Source organism: Lissotriton vulgaris, chromosome 1_1 (assembly GCF_964263255.1).
Source record: "Lissotriton vulgaris chromosome 1_1, aLisVul1.2, whole genome shotgun sequence".
NCBI lineage: Eukaryota > Metazoa > Chordata > Amphibia > Caudata > Salamandridae > Lissotriton > Lissotriton vulgaris.
Window position 1 is genome coordinate 1012393172 of NC_141685.1, and position 16799 is coordinate 1012409970.

The 16799-nt window shown below is 46.7% G+C and overlaps 1 protein-coding gene across 2 annotated transcripts in view; it reads left to right on the forward strand.

Annotated features, from left to right (window-relative positions):
* LOC147748414 (hepatic lectin-like) overlaps nt 1-16799 on the forward strand; it is a 156058-nt gene that overhangs the window by 96020 nt on the left and 43239 nt on the right. For both annotated transcript variants that reach the window (XM_086961264.1, XM_086961272.1), the window contains exon 8: nt 15981-16043. In XM_086961264.1, coding sequence (XP_086817390.1) covers nt 15981-16043 — 63 coding nt within the window. The remainder of the gene's footprint in view (nt 1-15980; nt 16044-16799) is intronic.

Sequence of the window (16799 nt, forward strand, 5' to 3'; positions counted from 1 at the left end):
ACGCAACGCAAGTCTAGGTCACTCCTCATGGCGTGCGTCTCTTTTTCTCGGGTGCAAGTTTACTGCGCTGGCATTATGCCGGCTTGCAGAAGATAACGTACCAATTTTCCTAAACAAGAGACAAGAAGAAGAATAAGACTGGTGTACTTTCATAGTCGACTCCAATGGAAGTCCATAGTGCTCGTAGAATTTGTTCCTTAAACTCCCACTAATGTTAGAGCAAGGATGAAGAAGTGTGAGGTTAGATAGATACTGGCCTCAATAGTTATGTAATGCGCTTGCAAGTTGCTAGTTGTAGTGCAACACAAATTTCTGCTGAATGATTGAGTTAATCTTAAAGAGCATTGGTTACAGACTATGTCTTTCTTTCTTCATATAGGTTCTCCTTCCAAACGAACAAGGAGGAAGGAGCTGGCTAGAGCGGCCCGGCAACGGAGGATCGATGCCACTGTGGCCGAATATCGGCGGCTGGTGGCCCTGGAGGACGAAGAAAGTGTGCAGTCGACCACAACAACTACGTCGTCTGCATCGGCCTCCGTTCCCCCACGGGCTGCCAGTGCCACCCAGCACAGTGGTCCACCCAGACTGAGCCGGGCTGCCAAAGCCAAACGCCACCGCCGAGTAGCAAGGACAACAGCTTCCTCTCACAGCCGTTGCACCTACAAGGCATTGAAGGCACGCCTGCGCCGCAGTACCCTGATGGTGTCCCGCCTCCAGCAGGAGCTCCACCACTTTTCAAAGGAGTTGGAGGGGCTCCGCGTAGAGCACGCCTTGCTCCGCCAGGAGCATGATGCCCTGGCCCAAAAAGTTGACAGCATCCACCCATAGTGTCCCTTGCCCCTTTTTTAGAGACTTTTGGGGGGTGGGAATTGGGAGTTGGGTTTTTGGGGACTTTTGAAGGACAATCGTTGGGGTTAGGGAGGGTCTTGCGGGAGATTATTTTGTTAGGGATATAAATATACTTTTTCAAACTTTATCTGAGCATACTCGTTTCTTACTGCTTGCCTGGTGGGTGGGGGTTTAACAGTGACTTTGTTTTCCTGAAAGTTTAGTTCCATTTTCTTCCTTTAAGTGTAAATGCCCAAATGTTTTCAACACTAAGTGCCTTTCACAGACTAAGTGAAGTGAATCCAAGAGTCCTAGGACTTTAGTAGTACTACCTTCAGTCTCTCGTCTCTCCTACTAATACTCCATTATACCCCCAAACCACCAAACGCTTATCTTACCTGTAATTTGTGTTTGAAAGTAGGGCTAGACCCAGGGCTGGCTCCACGGGAAACAGCGAATAAGGTTGGCAATCTTGGTCGGATAAAATTTCCTCATAGCGGTGGTACTAGTGGTGTGACACAGTGGCAGTTGCATGCCTATGAAAAAAAAGAAAATGAAATCTGGTTTGTCCTCCTGAGCAATTCAACGGTACAACTGAGAATATAGCAGGTGACAGAAGTACAGTAGAACAGTGCCACATTGTAGCCTAACAAATGGTAAAGTATAACTACTAATTCAGTTGAAGTTCTTTGACATTAGCCATGGTTCTTTGTCAAGCAGAGTAAGAATATATCCTCGTATTTCTTCACCAGCCTGTTGCTATCACCTTATCCTCCCCAGCAAGTGTGTGGATTTATTGCTGTAATTTAGTCACACATCAATCAAAACCACACAGCCCGGGGGAAGAGGGTTAGGGTTTGAAAAATGGATGGGTACGGGGGTTTTTGGGAAAGGTTTTGGGAGACAAGAAAAAATAGCACAGCATAGACAAACAATTGTGAACATAAACAAATCTTTGGGTACAAACCTATCCATCAATCTTTGAAAGTGCATGCACTACTGCATGCATGTCAGTGAAAAGTAAGTAGTACTTTCGACAACTGTGGAAGAAAGAATGCGACAGTACAGGGCCTGTGTGGAATTATTGATAACGATATTCAACATAAGGTCTCTGTAGCCAGATACCCGAGAGCCTTGCTGGTCACTATAAATCCATTCACAACAACACTCAGTGGGGTTGGTCTGTAAGGTATAGTAGATAGAAAAGGAGAAATTGTTTTTTTTCTAGGTGTCCCCTCACTCACCAGGGTTGCCCCTTGGTGACATGCTTCATCATTGGGGCCATCCCAGTCCTCTACGGCCTGGGGCGTGCTGCGACTTGCGAATTACGTAGGAGCACTTACAAATGACTATGTGTGGTGCAGATGTGATAGTGGAGTGGACTAAGTGATGTGTACTGTTAAGGGATCAATTTAGAAGCAGAGAGAGATCCAAGAAATGCAGTCACAGTCAGAGAAAAAGGCAAGGGATACTGTATCTATGTGGTTGTAGTGGTCCTGTTGGAAGTGGTAAGTAAGTTGCCTGCAGAAAAAAAATCCTCCTATTAGCGGCACTCCTCCATTGCAGCCGACGCTTCGTCCATCGATGTTGGTCACCAGAAGACACCCTGTAAAAAAAGCACAGCATAGACAAACAATTGAACATAAACAATTCTTTGGGTACAACAAACCTATCCATCAATCTTTGAAAGTGCATGCACTACTGCATGCATGTCAGTGAAAAGTAAGTAGTACTTTCGACAACTGTGGAAGAAAGAATGCGACAGTACAGGGCCTGTGTGGAATTATTGATAACGATATTCAACATAAGGTCTCTGTAGCCAGATACCCGAGAGCCTTGCTGGTCACTATAAATCCATTCACAACAACACTCAATGGGGTTGGTCTGGAAGGTATAGTAGATAGAAAAGGAGAAATTGCTTTTTTTCTAGGTGTCCCCTCACTCACCAGGGTTGCCCCTTGGTGACATGCTTCATCATTGGGGCCATCCCAGTCCTCTACGGCCTGGGGCGTGCTGCGACTTGCGAATTACGTAGGAGCACTTACAAATGACTATGTGTGGTGCAGATGTGATAGTGGAGTGGACTAAGTGATGTGTTAAGGGATCAATTTAGAAGCAGAGAGAGATCCAAGAAATGCAGTCACAGTCAGAGAAAAAGGCAAGGGATACTGTATCTATGTGGTTGTAGTTGTCCTGTTGGAAGTGGTAAGTAAGTTGCCTGCAGAAAAAAAATCCTCTTATTAGCGGCACTCCTCCATTGCAGCCGACGCTTCGTCCATCGATGTTGGTCACCAGAAGACACCCTGTCCACTGCCTGCCTGATGCTGAATTGTGGCTCGCTACTGTGAAGCCTGACTCCATCCTTTTTTCCCCATTGCAGAGACTGAAACCCGGCCTGCAATTATTCAACGAAAAACAGGAAGTGATATAATATTACAACACCACTGATAAATAAATATAAGGTATGTAGGCTGTGGAGTGCAAAAAGTCACAATTTGATTTTCCTAGTAGACAGTACAATATTTTTGAAAGTGCGTACTCTGTCTGAGTCACCTTTTGAAGGATAAATAAGTATGGGCAAATTAATGTAGGGGATCTTTCCCCTCAAGCTAGGTGTACTGTAAACTGTGTTTTAGAACAAAATTAGATCTTCCTAGCAGTGCTCCCACCCAGACCCTTATTAAAGCCAGTCGCAAAAATGTAGAAGACCCCCAATCAAATCTCAAAAAACGAGGCCTAGCAGAAAACTGGTGACAAAACTTACTTTGAAAGTAAAAGTAGGCCGAAGTACCCCCTTCCTAATTACCCCTTACCCACCGTGGATTGCATTCAAACCACTTGCAAGCAACCAAGCAAAATTAGCCATAGCCAGCATCGCTCCAAGACTCGAAACCCCCCCCCCCACTCAAACACATGCAATAGAAATACTGCTAACCCTAACGAACCCTAAGTTAAGAATAGTGGCAAAGGCTTTCTTTAACTATGCCAAATCCCCCCTTTCCCACCATGGTTTTTCTTCAAATGACTTGCAACCAAAATTACACATTCTCACGAGTGCTCTAAGACCCCAGAACTCAGTTGCAAAAATCTAGAACACCTCGAAACACATGCAATCCTGCTGCTAGGGCAAACCCTAACGAACCCTAAGTTACAAAAAGTGCCAAAAGGCTTTTCCGCGAGGATTTTGTCCCAACCACTTCTACCCGGTATTAGACCTTCCCAGGAATGCCCCAAGGCAAACACCCGCCAACCCAACCCACCCGCCAAGAAGCATAACACCCCCAAACAGGCCAAAAGCAAAATCTCATACTTCCAATATTTCTCGGCCTTCGGTCCAAATGCGCTGCGTAGCTAGGCCATAAGTCGGGGTTGCCACGACGGATTTCCTGAAAAGCAAATGCAATCAAGATTAGAGTGTCCCAGCAGTGCTCCCAGACCACGAAACTCACCCACAAACACCAGGAAGCCCCCCAAACAGGCCCCCGAAAACGCTACATTGAGCAAAATGTCAGAAATAGCCCAAAAAAAATCGGCCTGGATTTTGTCCCAACCACTTCTACCTGGTATTAGACCTTCCCAGGAATGCCCCAAGACCCGCCAACCCACCCGCCAAGAAGCATAACACCCCCAAACAGGCCAAAAGCAAAATCTCATACTTGCAATATTTCTCGGCCTTCGGTCCAAACGTGCTGCGTAGCTAGGCCATAAGTCGGGGTTGCCACGACGGACTTCCTGAAAAGCAAATGCAATCAAGATTAGAGTGTCCCAGCAGTGCTCCCAGACCACGAAACTCACCCACAAACAGACGGAACCCCCCCTAAGAGCACCTCAAAGGCAAGCAAGTCATCAAAAACACAAAAAAATTTCCGCCTGGGATTTGGTCCAAAACACTTTTATCCGGTATTAGAGCTTCCCAGCAATGGCCCCAGAGCCGTCAACCCAGGAGAAAACGAGTAGAAGACCCCCAAACAGCCAAAGAGCAAAAGTACAAAAATGGGGACTTAGTCAATTTTTCACAAATTTCCCAAATCACTCCGCGCGCGCTCTGCAGCTAGGCCCTAACTCCCCTCTGCCACCATGGATTTGCTTCAAACCTCTTGCAAAGTAAAGTATATATAGCCAGCAGTGCGCCCAGACCCCGAAACCCACCCACAAACACCAGGAAGCCCCCCAAACAGGCCCCCGAAAACGCTACATTGAGCAAAATGTCAGAATTAGCCAAAAATAAATCGGCCTGGATTTTGTCCCAACCACTTCTACCCGGTATTAGACCTTCCCAGGAATGCCCCAAGACCCGCCAACCCACCCGCCAAGAAGCATAACACCCCCAAACAGGCCAAAAGCAAAATCTCATACTTGCAATATTTCTCGGCCTTCGGTCCAAACGCGCTGCGTAGCTAGGCCATAAGTCGGGGTTGCCACGACGGATTTCCTGAAAAGCAAATGCAATCAAGATTAGAGTGTCCCAGCAGTGCTCCCAGACCCCGAAACTCACCCACAAACACCAGGAAGCCCCCCAAACAGGCCCCCGAAAACGCTACATTGAGCAAAATGTCAGAAATAGCCAAAAAATAATCGGCCTGGATTTTGTCCCAACCACTTCTACCCGGTATTAGACCTTCCCAGGAATGCCCCAAGACACGCCAACCCACCCGCCAAGAAGCATAACACCCCCAAACAGGCCAAAAGCAAAATCTCATACTTGCAATATTTCTCGGCCTTCGGTCCAAACGCGCTGCGTAGCTAGGCCATAAGTCGGGGTTGCCACGACGGATTTCCTGAAAAGCAAATGCAATCATGATTAGAGTGTCTCAGCAGTGCTCCCAGACCCCGAAACTCACCCACAAACAGAAGAGCACCTCAAAGGCAAGCAAGTCATCAAAAACACAAAAAAAATTTCCGCCTGGGATTTGGTCCAAAACACTTTTATCCGGTATTAGAGCTTCCCAGCAATGGCCCCAGAGCCGTCAACTCACCTGCAAAGAGGTACAAAAACACCCCCACAAGTGCTGAGTCTTTCTTCATTGGGCGTAAACCAGCCCTCTGGTTTGATGGAAATAGGAGTCTGGAGGAGGAGGATAGAGGAGCATGTTCTTCTGAACTTGTGAACCTGAGGAATGCAGACTGCGGCAACTTCAAATCAATTAGCAAACCAGTGAAGACAGTTCTGCTGATGGGCTTGATTTTGTGATTATCTGATTAAAGTTTGAAATATATTAACTGTGCACAACAAAGAAAGACAGACACACAGGAATAAAAGTGAATAAGGATGAAAAAGAAAGTTATTGATTCGTTGTCTCATTTTCAGGGCTCGGTATCACGGTCCAGGAATAAGAATAAGGCTTCGTCATCATACTCTGCGAATTCAGGCAGGGTGAGCTCAGTGTCACCTGACAGAGTAGAAATTCCCTCATATATGTTGCTGGCCACCTCCTCTTCATCCGGCACGCTTTCTCGTACTCTGAAATCTGGTGGTATGAGGTGCTGATTCATCTTGATCATTGTTAACCTCTCCACATTTTTGGGCGAGAGGCGGCTCAGTTTGGGAGTTACAATGCCACCAGCAGCACTGAAAACCCGTTCAGAAGACACACTTGCGAGTGGGCAAGACAAGTAGTTTAAAGCCAGGTTGGTGAGCTGTGGCCACAATTCTTTTTTCCCATGCCAATACGCCAATGGGTCAGAATTAACATAGACCTCTGTTGAGTCATTCAGATAGTCCTTCACCATCGACTCAAGGTCCTCATCAAAGGTTCCTCCACTTTGCTTAGCTCTTGCTGTGCCTCTGACCTTTTGAGAACCAAACCCGCGCAGAGCTAGCCAATCCTCTTCAGCCTCCAATGTTTCTGTTGTGTCTCGTGCAGATGATCCGGTTGCCGGTGTCTTTAACGGCTGAGAGGTCACTTGTGCCACAGCCACAGGTGCAGAAGTGGATTGTTTTGACTGGGGATGGCCTGCTGATGTACTGCCATTTCCTTCAATTTTCAGCAGTTCTGTTTCAAACCTCTTGGCTGACAAGGCTAGCCAACGTTTGTACTTTGGAACATGTTCATCATCAAAAGGAAAGAATGCTTGGCCTGCCAGCGCCTTTTTGTAGCGTGGATCCAGAATAGTAGCACAAATGTAATGCTGTTCTGAGTGGATCTTTTTAAGACGTTCATCACCTTGTAGGAGCTCTAATAATTTCTCAGCCAGAAGCAAAGAGTCTTGGTTTTTGTCATCTTTTTCAAACACAGAACACACCTCCTTCAGTTGGTCCTCCAGCATGTACAACAATGGGATAGCTTTTCCCAAATCAGAGTCCTCCTTGCTGACTGCACGCGTGAAGAACTCAAAAGGACGAAGCATGTGTGTCAGGCTTTGAACTATGTTCCATTGCGCCGCACCCATCCTCAGCTCCTCTGTACCCTCTGTAAGGAAATATTGATCGAGTTCCGTATACTGCTCATACAGACGCTCAAGCATGTAGAAGGTTGAGTTCCAACGTGTTACCACCTCCTGGATGAGTGCTTTCACTGGCATTTTACGTTGATATAGCAGGCTCCTCAGCTGCTTCCGGGCCTTAAAAGAATGGCTGAAATGGTTGCACATTTTTCGGCAGGTGTCCAATACACTGTACACTGCACTGCCTTTATTACCCAAGAATTTTTGAACAACCAGGTTTATACAGTGCGCCAAGCACGGCACTCTGAAATAGTAACCGTCCCTCATGGCCTTAACTATATTGGCGCCATTGTCCGTGGAAACATAACCAACCTAGCGTTTTAGTGGGGACAGCCAGTTAAGGACCTTTGTGTTAAAGACATCCAAAATGTTTTCTGCTGTGTGACGTTTCTCCAAACCAAACATGGCTAGTGTTGCATGTTTCCGAGCAGCTTTAAAAACAATGTCCGCGTCAACACCTGCGTTTAGCTTTGCTTTAGCCCCTGAAAAAGAGACCCAGTGTGCAGTGATGCACATGTAATCAGCGCCTGCGCCACTGGTCCACATGTCTGTTGTCAGATGTATAGTGTGAACAGCACTCTTCTGCAAAGCTGCCCCAATCACCTTCAGAACATCTTCATGTAGTGCTGGAACCGCAACTCGGGCAAAATAGAACCGGCTAGGAACCTTCCATTTAGGGCAGAGCGCTGCCACTAATTCTAGAAAACCAACCCCTTCTACAAAAGAAAAAGGGAGAAGGTCCAGAGCTAGCATTTTAGCCAGCTTAGTGTTATACAGACGCGTCAGTGGGTGGTTGCGTTCATATTGCGCTTCTGTAAACAACATCTTTTTAATGTTGCCCTGGACCAAGGATTTACGGGATGATGATGATATCTTCGACCCAGTTACGCTCGCTGATGAACTTTTCCGCATTGATGTCTCACTCTCTCCCACACTCTTAGTGTGCCTTACATGGGGTGTGCTGCTGACAGGGGTACTGGGTGTAAGTGAAGTGTTTGAATCGTCTTCTTCCTCCTCGTCATCATCAGAAGAAAAATCAACGTTTTCATTACGTGCTATTCCGGCTTGCTTAAACGCCTCTAGGTGCGGAAACCATTGGACAGGGTGCGCTCTCTTAAGGTGACCTCTCTGGCCTCCGGTACCATAGTTAGAACCAAGCTTACCACGACCAACTCGAACCTTACAAAGGCTACAAATGGCTACGTTTTCCATTTTTGGGCAAACACTAAAGAAGTCCCAAACTGGAGACTTGAAATGTCTTTGGGGGCCGGAGGAGGCGGCGATACTGGTGGTGGTGGTCCTGCTGCTAATGCCAGATGAAGTGGAGGATGTGGATTGCCGAACTTCAGTACGTTTTGCACTTTCACCACCACGAATTGAGGTCGAGGACGAGGTGGGTACCTTCTTGCGAGGAAGAAATATGGAAGCGGTAGGTTTTGGTGTACTACTTAACTCCAAATCTAATGATTACATTTCCATTGCCTCCTCGCCGACATCATCATCACGCTCAGCAGCTTCTCGGGATAGGGTCAAAATGTCTCTTTGCTGCATGCCCGGTGGGGCTGCAGTGACCTTTGTGATGACTGGCTCGTCGTCATCGTGAGAGGCTTCATCACCAGCAGTATCTGTCACTTCTTGTTGAGCCTCATCACACTCCATAGGTATGAGTTTTTCGACGACCTTCCTTTTACGCTTAGGTACCTGTGTCAGATCATGGTGTGCCTCACTGTCAGACCGCAGTTGTGGTTCCCAAGACAGATCACTTGCATCAGAACGAGGTGGGCTTGAAGAAGATGTAGACACCCCCCTTGATCTTTTCCTTGCTAGGGATGTGGAAGACAATGAATGATCCTCAGGAGGAGTGGCTTCCAATGATACCTCAGCTTCATTGTCGATTTCCTGATGTGCCCCTACTTCGGGAGGAACAACTATTGTGGGCACTTGTGAACCTCCATGCACCTTTGCTTGCGCATCTCCTTTTGCTGCCTCTCCTTCCACATGTACTTGGGCGTGTACTTGCACATGGTGTTGTTGTTGCGGCTGTGGTTGTTCAACACTTGTCAGATGAGTTACAACAACCTGTGTTGATTCAGGGACATTGCTGCTACTTTCTTGCGATGAGCCAACATCACTGGTCGATGGTGATTGGAGAAGTACACTGGCTGCCTCTGAAGCACTCAAGGGCTTTGACTTAAGTTGGCGTGGTGGTGGAGGCACTGAACCCAATGGAGCAGGGGTGCTGCTCCCAGCTTGGTCCCCAGCAGATCCTGCTGCTGCAGGCGTACTTTTTTTTTTTCTCCCAAAAAACGTGGCGGGTGGCACACCAGCCTCCTTGGTAACTTGCTTCTTCTGCTCCTTACTAGCAACTTTCTTGCTAGAGGAGCTACGGAGACCTTTTTTTGGGGCCATCTTCTTCAGAGCAGGTCAGACAGCAGGCCGCAGTTGCACGAATTGTAGAGTTGTCTGAGGCCAGACGTGACGTCGTGTGACGTTATGCTACACACACACACCGCTGCAGGACTTCTTCCTGGCACTGGTGGTTCTCTTGAGTCTTGTGCACCTAAAAACAATGGAAGACAGAGGAACATCAGTTCAGTTATACAGCACAAAAAAATCGAAAAACACTGCAAAATCAGCACAATCCCAATCCATCCATGCCCTCCATAATGTTTAAATTCAAGACAACCCACAGAAAGACTAGGCCCATGCAAGACTCACTACCCCTGGGCATAAATAAAGGTTGAAAAGTAGGCAAAATGGTTGCAGGCCTAACAACAAAGCCTGCATTCAAAATGGCCACTTGCCTGCCAGCACATGGCCAGTGCCTGTAGCTGCACTCAAAATGGCCACCAGCCACATGGCCTGTCCCTCCCCATGAACACCCCCAAAAATCGAAAAACACTGCAAAATCAGCACAATCCCATTCCATCCATGCCCTCCATGATGTTTAAGTTCAAGACAGCCCACAGAAAGACTAGGCCCATGCTAGACTCAAATACCCCTGGTGAAAAGGCCACAAGTACAGGCCCAAAAAACGAAAATCACTGAAAAATCAGCACAATCCCATTCCATCCATGGCCTCCATGATGTTTAAATTCAAGACAACCCACAGAAAGACTAGGCCCATGCAAGACTCACTACCCCTGGGCATAAATAAAGGTTGAAAAGTAGGCAAAATGGTTGCAGGCCTAACAACAAAGCCTGCATACAAAATGGCCACTTGCCTGCCAGCACATGGCCAGTGCCTGTAGCTGCACTCAAAATGGCCACCAGCCACATGGCCTGTCCCTCCCCATGAACACCCCCAAAAATCGAAAAACACTGCAAAATCAGCACAATCCCATTCCATCCATGCCCTCCATGATGTTTAAGTTCAAGACAGCCCACAGAAAGACTAGGCCCATGCTAGACTCAAATACCCCTGGTGAAAAGGCCACAAGTACAGGCCCAAAAAACGAAAATCACTGAAAAATCAGCACAATCCCAATCCATCCATGCCCTCCATGATGTTTAAATTCAAGACAACCCACAGAAAGACTAGGCCCATGCAAGACTCACTACCCCTGGGCATAAATAAAGGTTGAAAAGTAGGCAAAATGGTTGCAGGCCTAACAACAAAGCCTGCATTCAAAATGGCCACTTGCCTGCCAGCACATGGCCAGTGCCTGTAGCTGCACTCAAAATGGCCACCAGCCACATGGCCTGTCCCTCCCCATGAACACCCCCAAAAATCGAAAAACACTGCAAAATCAGCACAATCCCATTCCATCCATGCCCTCCATGATGTTTAAGTTCAAGACAGCCCACAGAAAGACTAGGCCCATGCTAGACTCAAATACCCCTGGTGAAAAGGCCACAAGTACAGGCCCAAAAAACGAAAATCACTGAAAAATCAGCACAATCCCATTCCATCCATGGCCTCCATGATGTTTAAATTCAAGACAACCCACAGAAAGACTAGGCCCATGCAAGACTCACTACCCCTGGGCATAAATAAAGGTTGAAAAGTAGGCAAAATGGTTGCAGGCCTAACAACAAAGCCTGCATTCAAAATGGCCACTTGCCTGCCAGCACATGGCCAGTGCCTGTAGCTGCACTCAAAATGGCCAGCAGCCACATGGCCTGACCCTCCCCATGAACACCCCCAAAAATCGAAAAACACTGCAAAATCAGCACAATCCCATTCCATCCATGCCCTCCATGATGTTTAAGTTCAAGACAGCCCACAGAAAGACTAGGCCCATGCTAGACTCAAATACCCCTGGTGAAAAGGCCACAAGTACAGGCCCAAAAAACGAAAATCACTGAAACATCAGCACAATCCCATTCCATCCATGGCCTCCATGATGTTTAAATTCAAGACAACCCACAGAAAGACTAGGCCCATGCAAGACTCACTACCCCTGGGCATAAATAAAGGTTGAAAAGTAGGCAAAATGGTTGCAGGCCTAACAACAAAGCCTGCATTCAAAATGGACACTTGCCTGCCAGCACATGGCCAGTGCCTGTAGCTGCACTCAAAATGGCCACCAGCCACATGGCCTGACCCTCCCCATGAACACCCCCAAAAATCGAAAAACACTGCAAAATCAGCACAATCCCATTCCATCCATGCCCTCCATGATGTTTAAGTTCAAGACAGCCCACAGAAAGACTAGGCCCATGCTAGACTCAAATACCCCTGGTGAAAAGGCCACAAGTACAGGCCCAAAAAACGAAAATCACTGAAACATCAGCACAATCCCATTCCATCCATGGCCTCCATGATGTTTAAATTCAAGACAACCCACAGAAAGACTAGGCCCATGCAAGACTCACTACCCCTGGGCATAAATAAAGGTTGAAAAGTAGGCAAAATGGTTGCAGGCCTAACAACAAAGCCTGCATTCAAAATGACCACTTGCCTGCCAGCACATGGCCAGTGCCTGTAGCTGCACTCAAAATGGCCACCAGCCACATGGCCTGTCCCTCCCCATGAACACCCCCAAAAATCGAAAAACACTGCAAAATCAGCACAATCCCATTCCATCCATGCCCTCCATGATGTTTAAGTTCAAGACAGCCCACAGAAAGACTAGGCCCATGCTAGACTCAAATACCCCTGGTGAAAAGGCCACAAGTACAGGCCCAAAAAACGAAAATCACTGAAAAATCAGCACAATCCCATTCCATCCATGGCCTCCATGATGTTTAAATTCAAGACAACCCACAGAAAGACTAGGCCCATGCAAGACTCACTACCCCTGGGCATAAATAAAGGTTGAAAAGTAGGCAAAATGGTTGCAGGCCTAACAACAAAGCCTGCATTCAAAATGGCCACTTGCCTGCCAGCACATGGCCAGTGCCTGTAGCTGCTCTCAAAATGGCCACCAGCCACATGGCCTGTCCCTCCCCATGAACACCCCCAAAAATCGAAAAACACTGCAAAATCAGCACAATCCCATTCCATCCATGCCCTCCATGATGTTTAAGTTCAAGACAGCCCACAGAAAGACTAGGCCCATGCTAGACTCAAATACCCCTGGTGAAAAGGCCACAAGCACAGGCCCAAAAAACGAAAATCACTGAAAAATCAGCACAATCCCATTCCATCCATGGCCTCCATGATGTTTAAATTCAAGACAACCCACAGAAAGACTAGGCCCATGCAAGACTCACTACCCCTGGGCATAAATAAAGGTTGAAAAGTAGGCAAAATGGTTGCAGGCCTAACAACAAAGCCTGCATTCAAAATGACCACTTGCCTGCCAGCACATGGCCAGTGCCTGTAGCTGCACTCAAAATGGCCACCAGCCACATGGCCTGTCCCTCCCCATGAACACCCCCAAAAATCGAAAAACACTGCAAAATCAGCACAATCCCATTCCATCCATGCCCTCCATGATGTTTAAGTTCAAGACAGCCCACAGAAAGACTAGGCCCATGCTAGACTCAAATACCCCTGGTGAAAAGGCCACAAGCACAGGCCCAAAAAACGAAAATCACTGAAAAATCAGCACAATCCCATTCCATCCATGGCCTCCATGATGTTTAAATTCAAGACAACCCACAGAAAGACTAGGCCCATGCAAGACTCACTACCCTTGAAAAGTAGGCAAAATGGTTGCAGGCCTAACAACAAAGCCTGCATTCAAAATGGCCACTTGCCTGCCAGCACATGGCCAGTGCCTGAAGCTGCACTCAAAATGGCCACCAGCCACATGGCCTGTCCCTCCCCATGAACACCCCCAAAAATCGAAAAACACTGCAAAATCAGCACAATCCCATTCCATCCATGCCCTCCATGATGTTTAAGTTCAAGACAGCCCACAGAAAGACTAGGCCCATGCTAGACTCAAATACCCCTGGTGAAAAGGCCACAAGTACAGGCCCAAAAAACGAAAATCACTGAAAAATCAGCACAATCCCATTCCATCCATGGCCTCCATGATGTTTAAATTCAAGACAACCCACAGAAAGACTAGGCCCATGCAAGACTCACTACCCCTGGGCATAAATAAAGGTTGAAAAGTAGGCAAAATGGTTGCAGGCCTAACAACAAAGCCTGCATTCAAAATGGCCACTTGCCTGCCAGCACATGGCCAGTGCCTGTAGCTGCACTCAAAATGGCCACCAGCCACATGGCCTGTCCCTCCCCATGAACACCCCCAAAAATCGAAAAACACTGCAAAATCAGCACAATCCCATTCCATCCATGCCCTCCATGATGTTTAAGTTCAAGACAGCCCACAGAAAGACTAGGCCCATGCTAGACTCAAATACCCCTGGTGAAAAGGCCACAAGTACAGGCCCAAAAAACGAAAATCACTGAAAAATCAGCACAATCCCATTCCATCCATGGCCTCCATGATGTTTAAGTTCAAGACAGCCCACAGAAAGACTAGGCCCATGCTAGACTCAAATACCCCTGGTGAAAAGGCCACAAGTACAGCCCCAAAAAACGAAAATCACTGAAAAATCTGCACAATCCCAATCCATCCATGCCCTCCATGATGTTTAAGTTCAAGACAACCCACAGAAAGACTCAGTCCACCCACCACTGAGTACCCATGGGCAAAAGGCCCCAAAACAGCCCAAAAATCGAAAATTCCAAAATTTTAGATGCAGCAACTGTAATGCCCCAAACAAACTTACTTGTAAAATTTCTAATCCAACAGTGATCCAAAGAAAGCCAAAAAGGCCTCAAATCCAAAGATCCAGCAGCATCAACAAAAAGTAATCCTTCCAGCTCCAGATCCAAATGAAAAGTGACCAGGAGATGGACAAAGCACTGGGAGGAGCCTGCTGAACAGGAACAGGAAGTTGAAGACTGTGGGGCACTTCCTTCCTCCCACCCCCCTCCCCCCCTCCCCAAAATGGACTCCTCGCTAAAAAAGTGCAGGCAAATGTCAACCTAAGGAGTTATTCAGATAAAAATCATCATTTCAAGAAGGTTTATGCTGCTTGCTGAAGGATTTCTTGTGCAGAATTGCAAATTTTATATTTTCGCTTGTGCGAGATTCTTGCTGCTCGCCGCATCTCAAATCTCGCAATTGCGAAGTACCGCGAGACGTGATCTCGCCGTACTCGCGTTGACAAACTATCGCTGGCAAGCCGCGATGACGTAATCGCGCTCGCCAATTCCCGCGGGATCACACAGCAAGATCCAAAATGGCGCAGCACTCGCAAACTATCGAGAAAAACAACTCGGCAAATGATGATAAACGCCGCGCGCCGCAAAAATTGTATCACCAGCGCCGCGCGCCGCAAAAAAAATCGTCTGCGTGCGGATTTTGCGGGAAATACGCAAATCTCGCGGATTGCGAATTTCCCAAAAATCCGCAAAATCCGCGAGCGAAACGGATTTTCCGCCCAAATTTGCCGAGAAGCCTCCACGCCGGTAAGACATACCCGCGCTGGCAGAGTGGTGGTTAAACCCCACCATCTCAGAGACTTTGAACTGGGGGGATGTTAAGCCCCCGGGGACTGAGTAGACTCTTTTGTGTGTGTGTAAAAAGGGGAGATATGTAGAGTTGCGCTCTAGTCTTTGTGTGTTGCGTCACGACGCAACGCACGAAGACGGCCGTTCAAGAGCGAGTGCGCATGCTCGAGGCGACCGCGAGGGTGAAGCAGCAAACGCTTGGCCCTCTCTCTGAATGCAGATAATTGCGTGTATGCTAATAAAGCAACCTTTCCCCTTAACCCTGTCTGCATCCTTATTTCCCCACATGCTGGTGGCATTGCAGAGGTGGCATCATTGCAGAGGCTTCACTCCTCTGCTCCTATGAAGGAACTGCTCCTGGCAGCAGCTGTGGTTTGGAAGGAAGAAATTCCAGTCACAACTATAAAAGTGAGTGTATCTGGGACTTATGTTCCTTTACAGCAATTTCAACTAGCTGCATTTCAACGCACCATAAATGGTAACAAAAGGGTGATAGATTGCAACATTGGCCTTAAAGACAGTCTTGTGGCTTACAGAAATGGTGCACCCAAGCAGCAAAACATAATTGTGGATCAGGCTCAGATGCTCTTGCACGTGAGCTGAACACATTTGCCCAAACATGAAGGAAAACACACAAGGGAAGGCACTTTAGAAATGGTCTGTTCCTGTCGATAGGTGATGGAATAAACACCGTAACACTCAAACGGAGGTGAAAGGCTGAAAACTGATTTTTTATTTGTCTAATTTGAAATACCGAATCTTAAACCTTCCTCTTATTTTTTTTTAGACGCAAAGTTGTCAGAAGAACTGAAGACGATGACTTTGGGCATATCAGAGAACATAAGTCATGGTAAGAGTGTCTGTACCTAGACATTTGCTAGAATTTGCTGCGGGATAATCTATCCCCATGTTCTTTATGTAGGGATTAATGCACTGAAAAAATATGACAAACCGCAATCCAAATAGGAGCAATTATGATTTTTAGATTCCATTTTTAATCATTTAACTGCTCTAGATCAAACTCTGCGATTTGGACTTGATTAAGATCATACATTTGCTGTAGAGGCATCAACTTTTTGATTAAATCAAACACAACAGCCCATTGCGGAACACACCGGTCCTTCATATTAAATAGAATTAGCATTTAGATTAAATCTGATGATAAGAAGAACATCTAAAATGTATATTAAATCCCACTCACCAGTTCAACAGACAAGACATACTGAATCTTAGATGAAATGGAACACCAAAGCCCTCTGGGTAGACAACCTTAGACTTAGTTAAAATCACCATATTAAACCACCTGCCCTTGGAAGACCACATTTTGAGTTTTAAATTAAGCCCCAATTACCAGTCCAATGGCAAACGACCCCTGACCGTCAGATTAAATGTCAATCACTAGCCTACCAAGAATACACCATAATCTTCAGATCATAAACAGTTTAGCTAAGAAAACTTTCATCATCTTTTTTCAGGATTTACTGTTTATTATTAACTCACAATCACCTGCCAACTGGAGGATGCATGCTGACCTTTAAATTAAATGTCAATGACCAGGCGCTGGGGAAGATATCCACAGATTCGGATTAAATTACCTGATTAAATA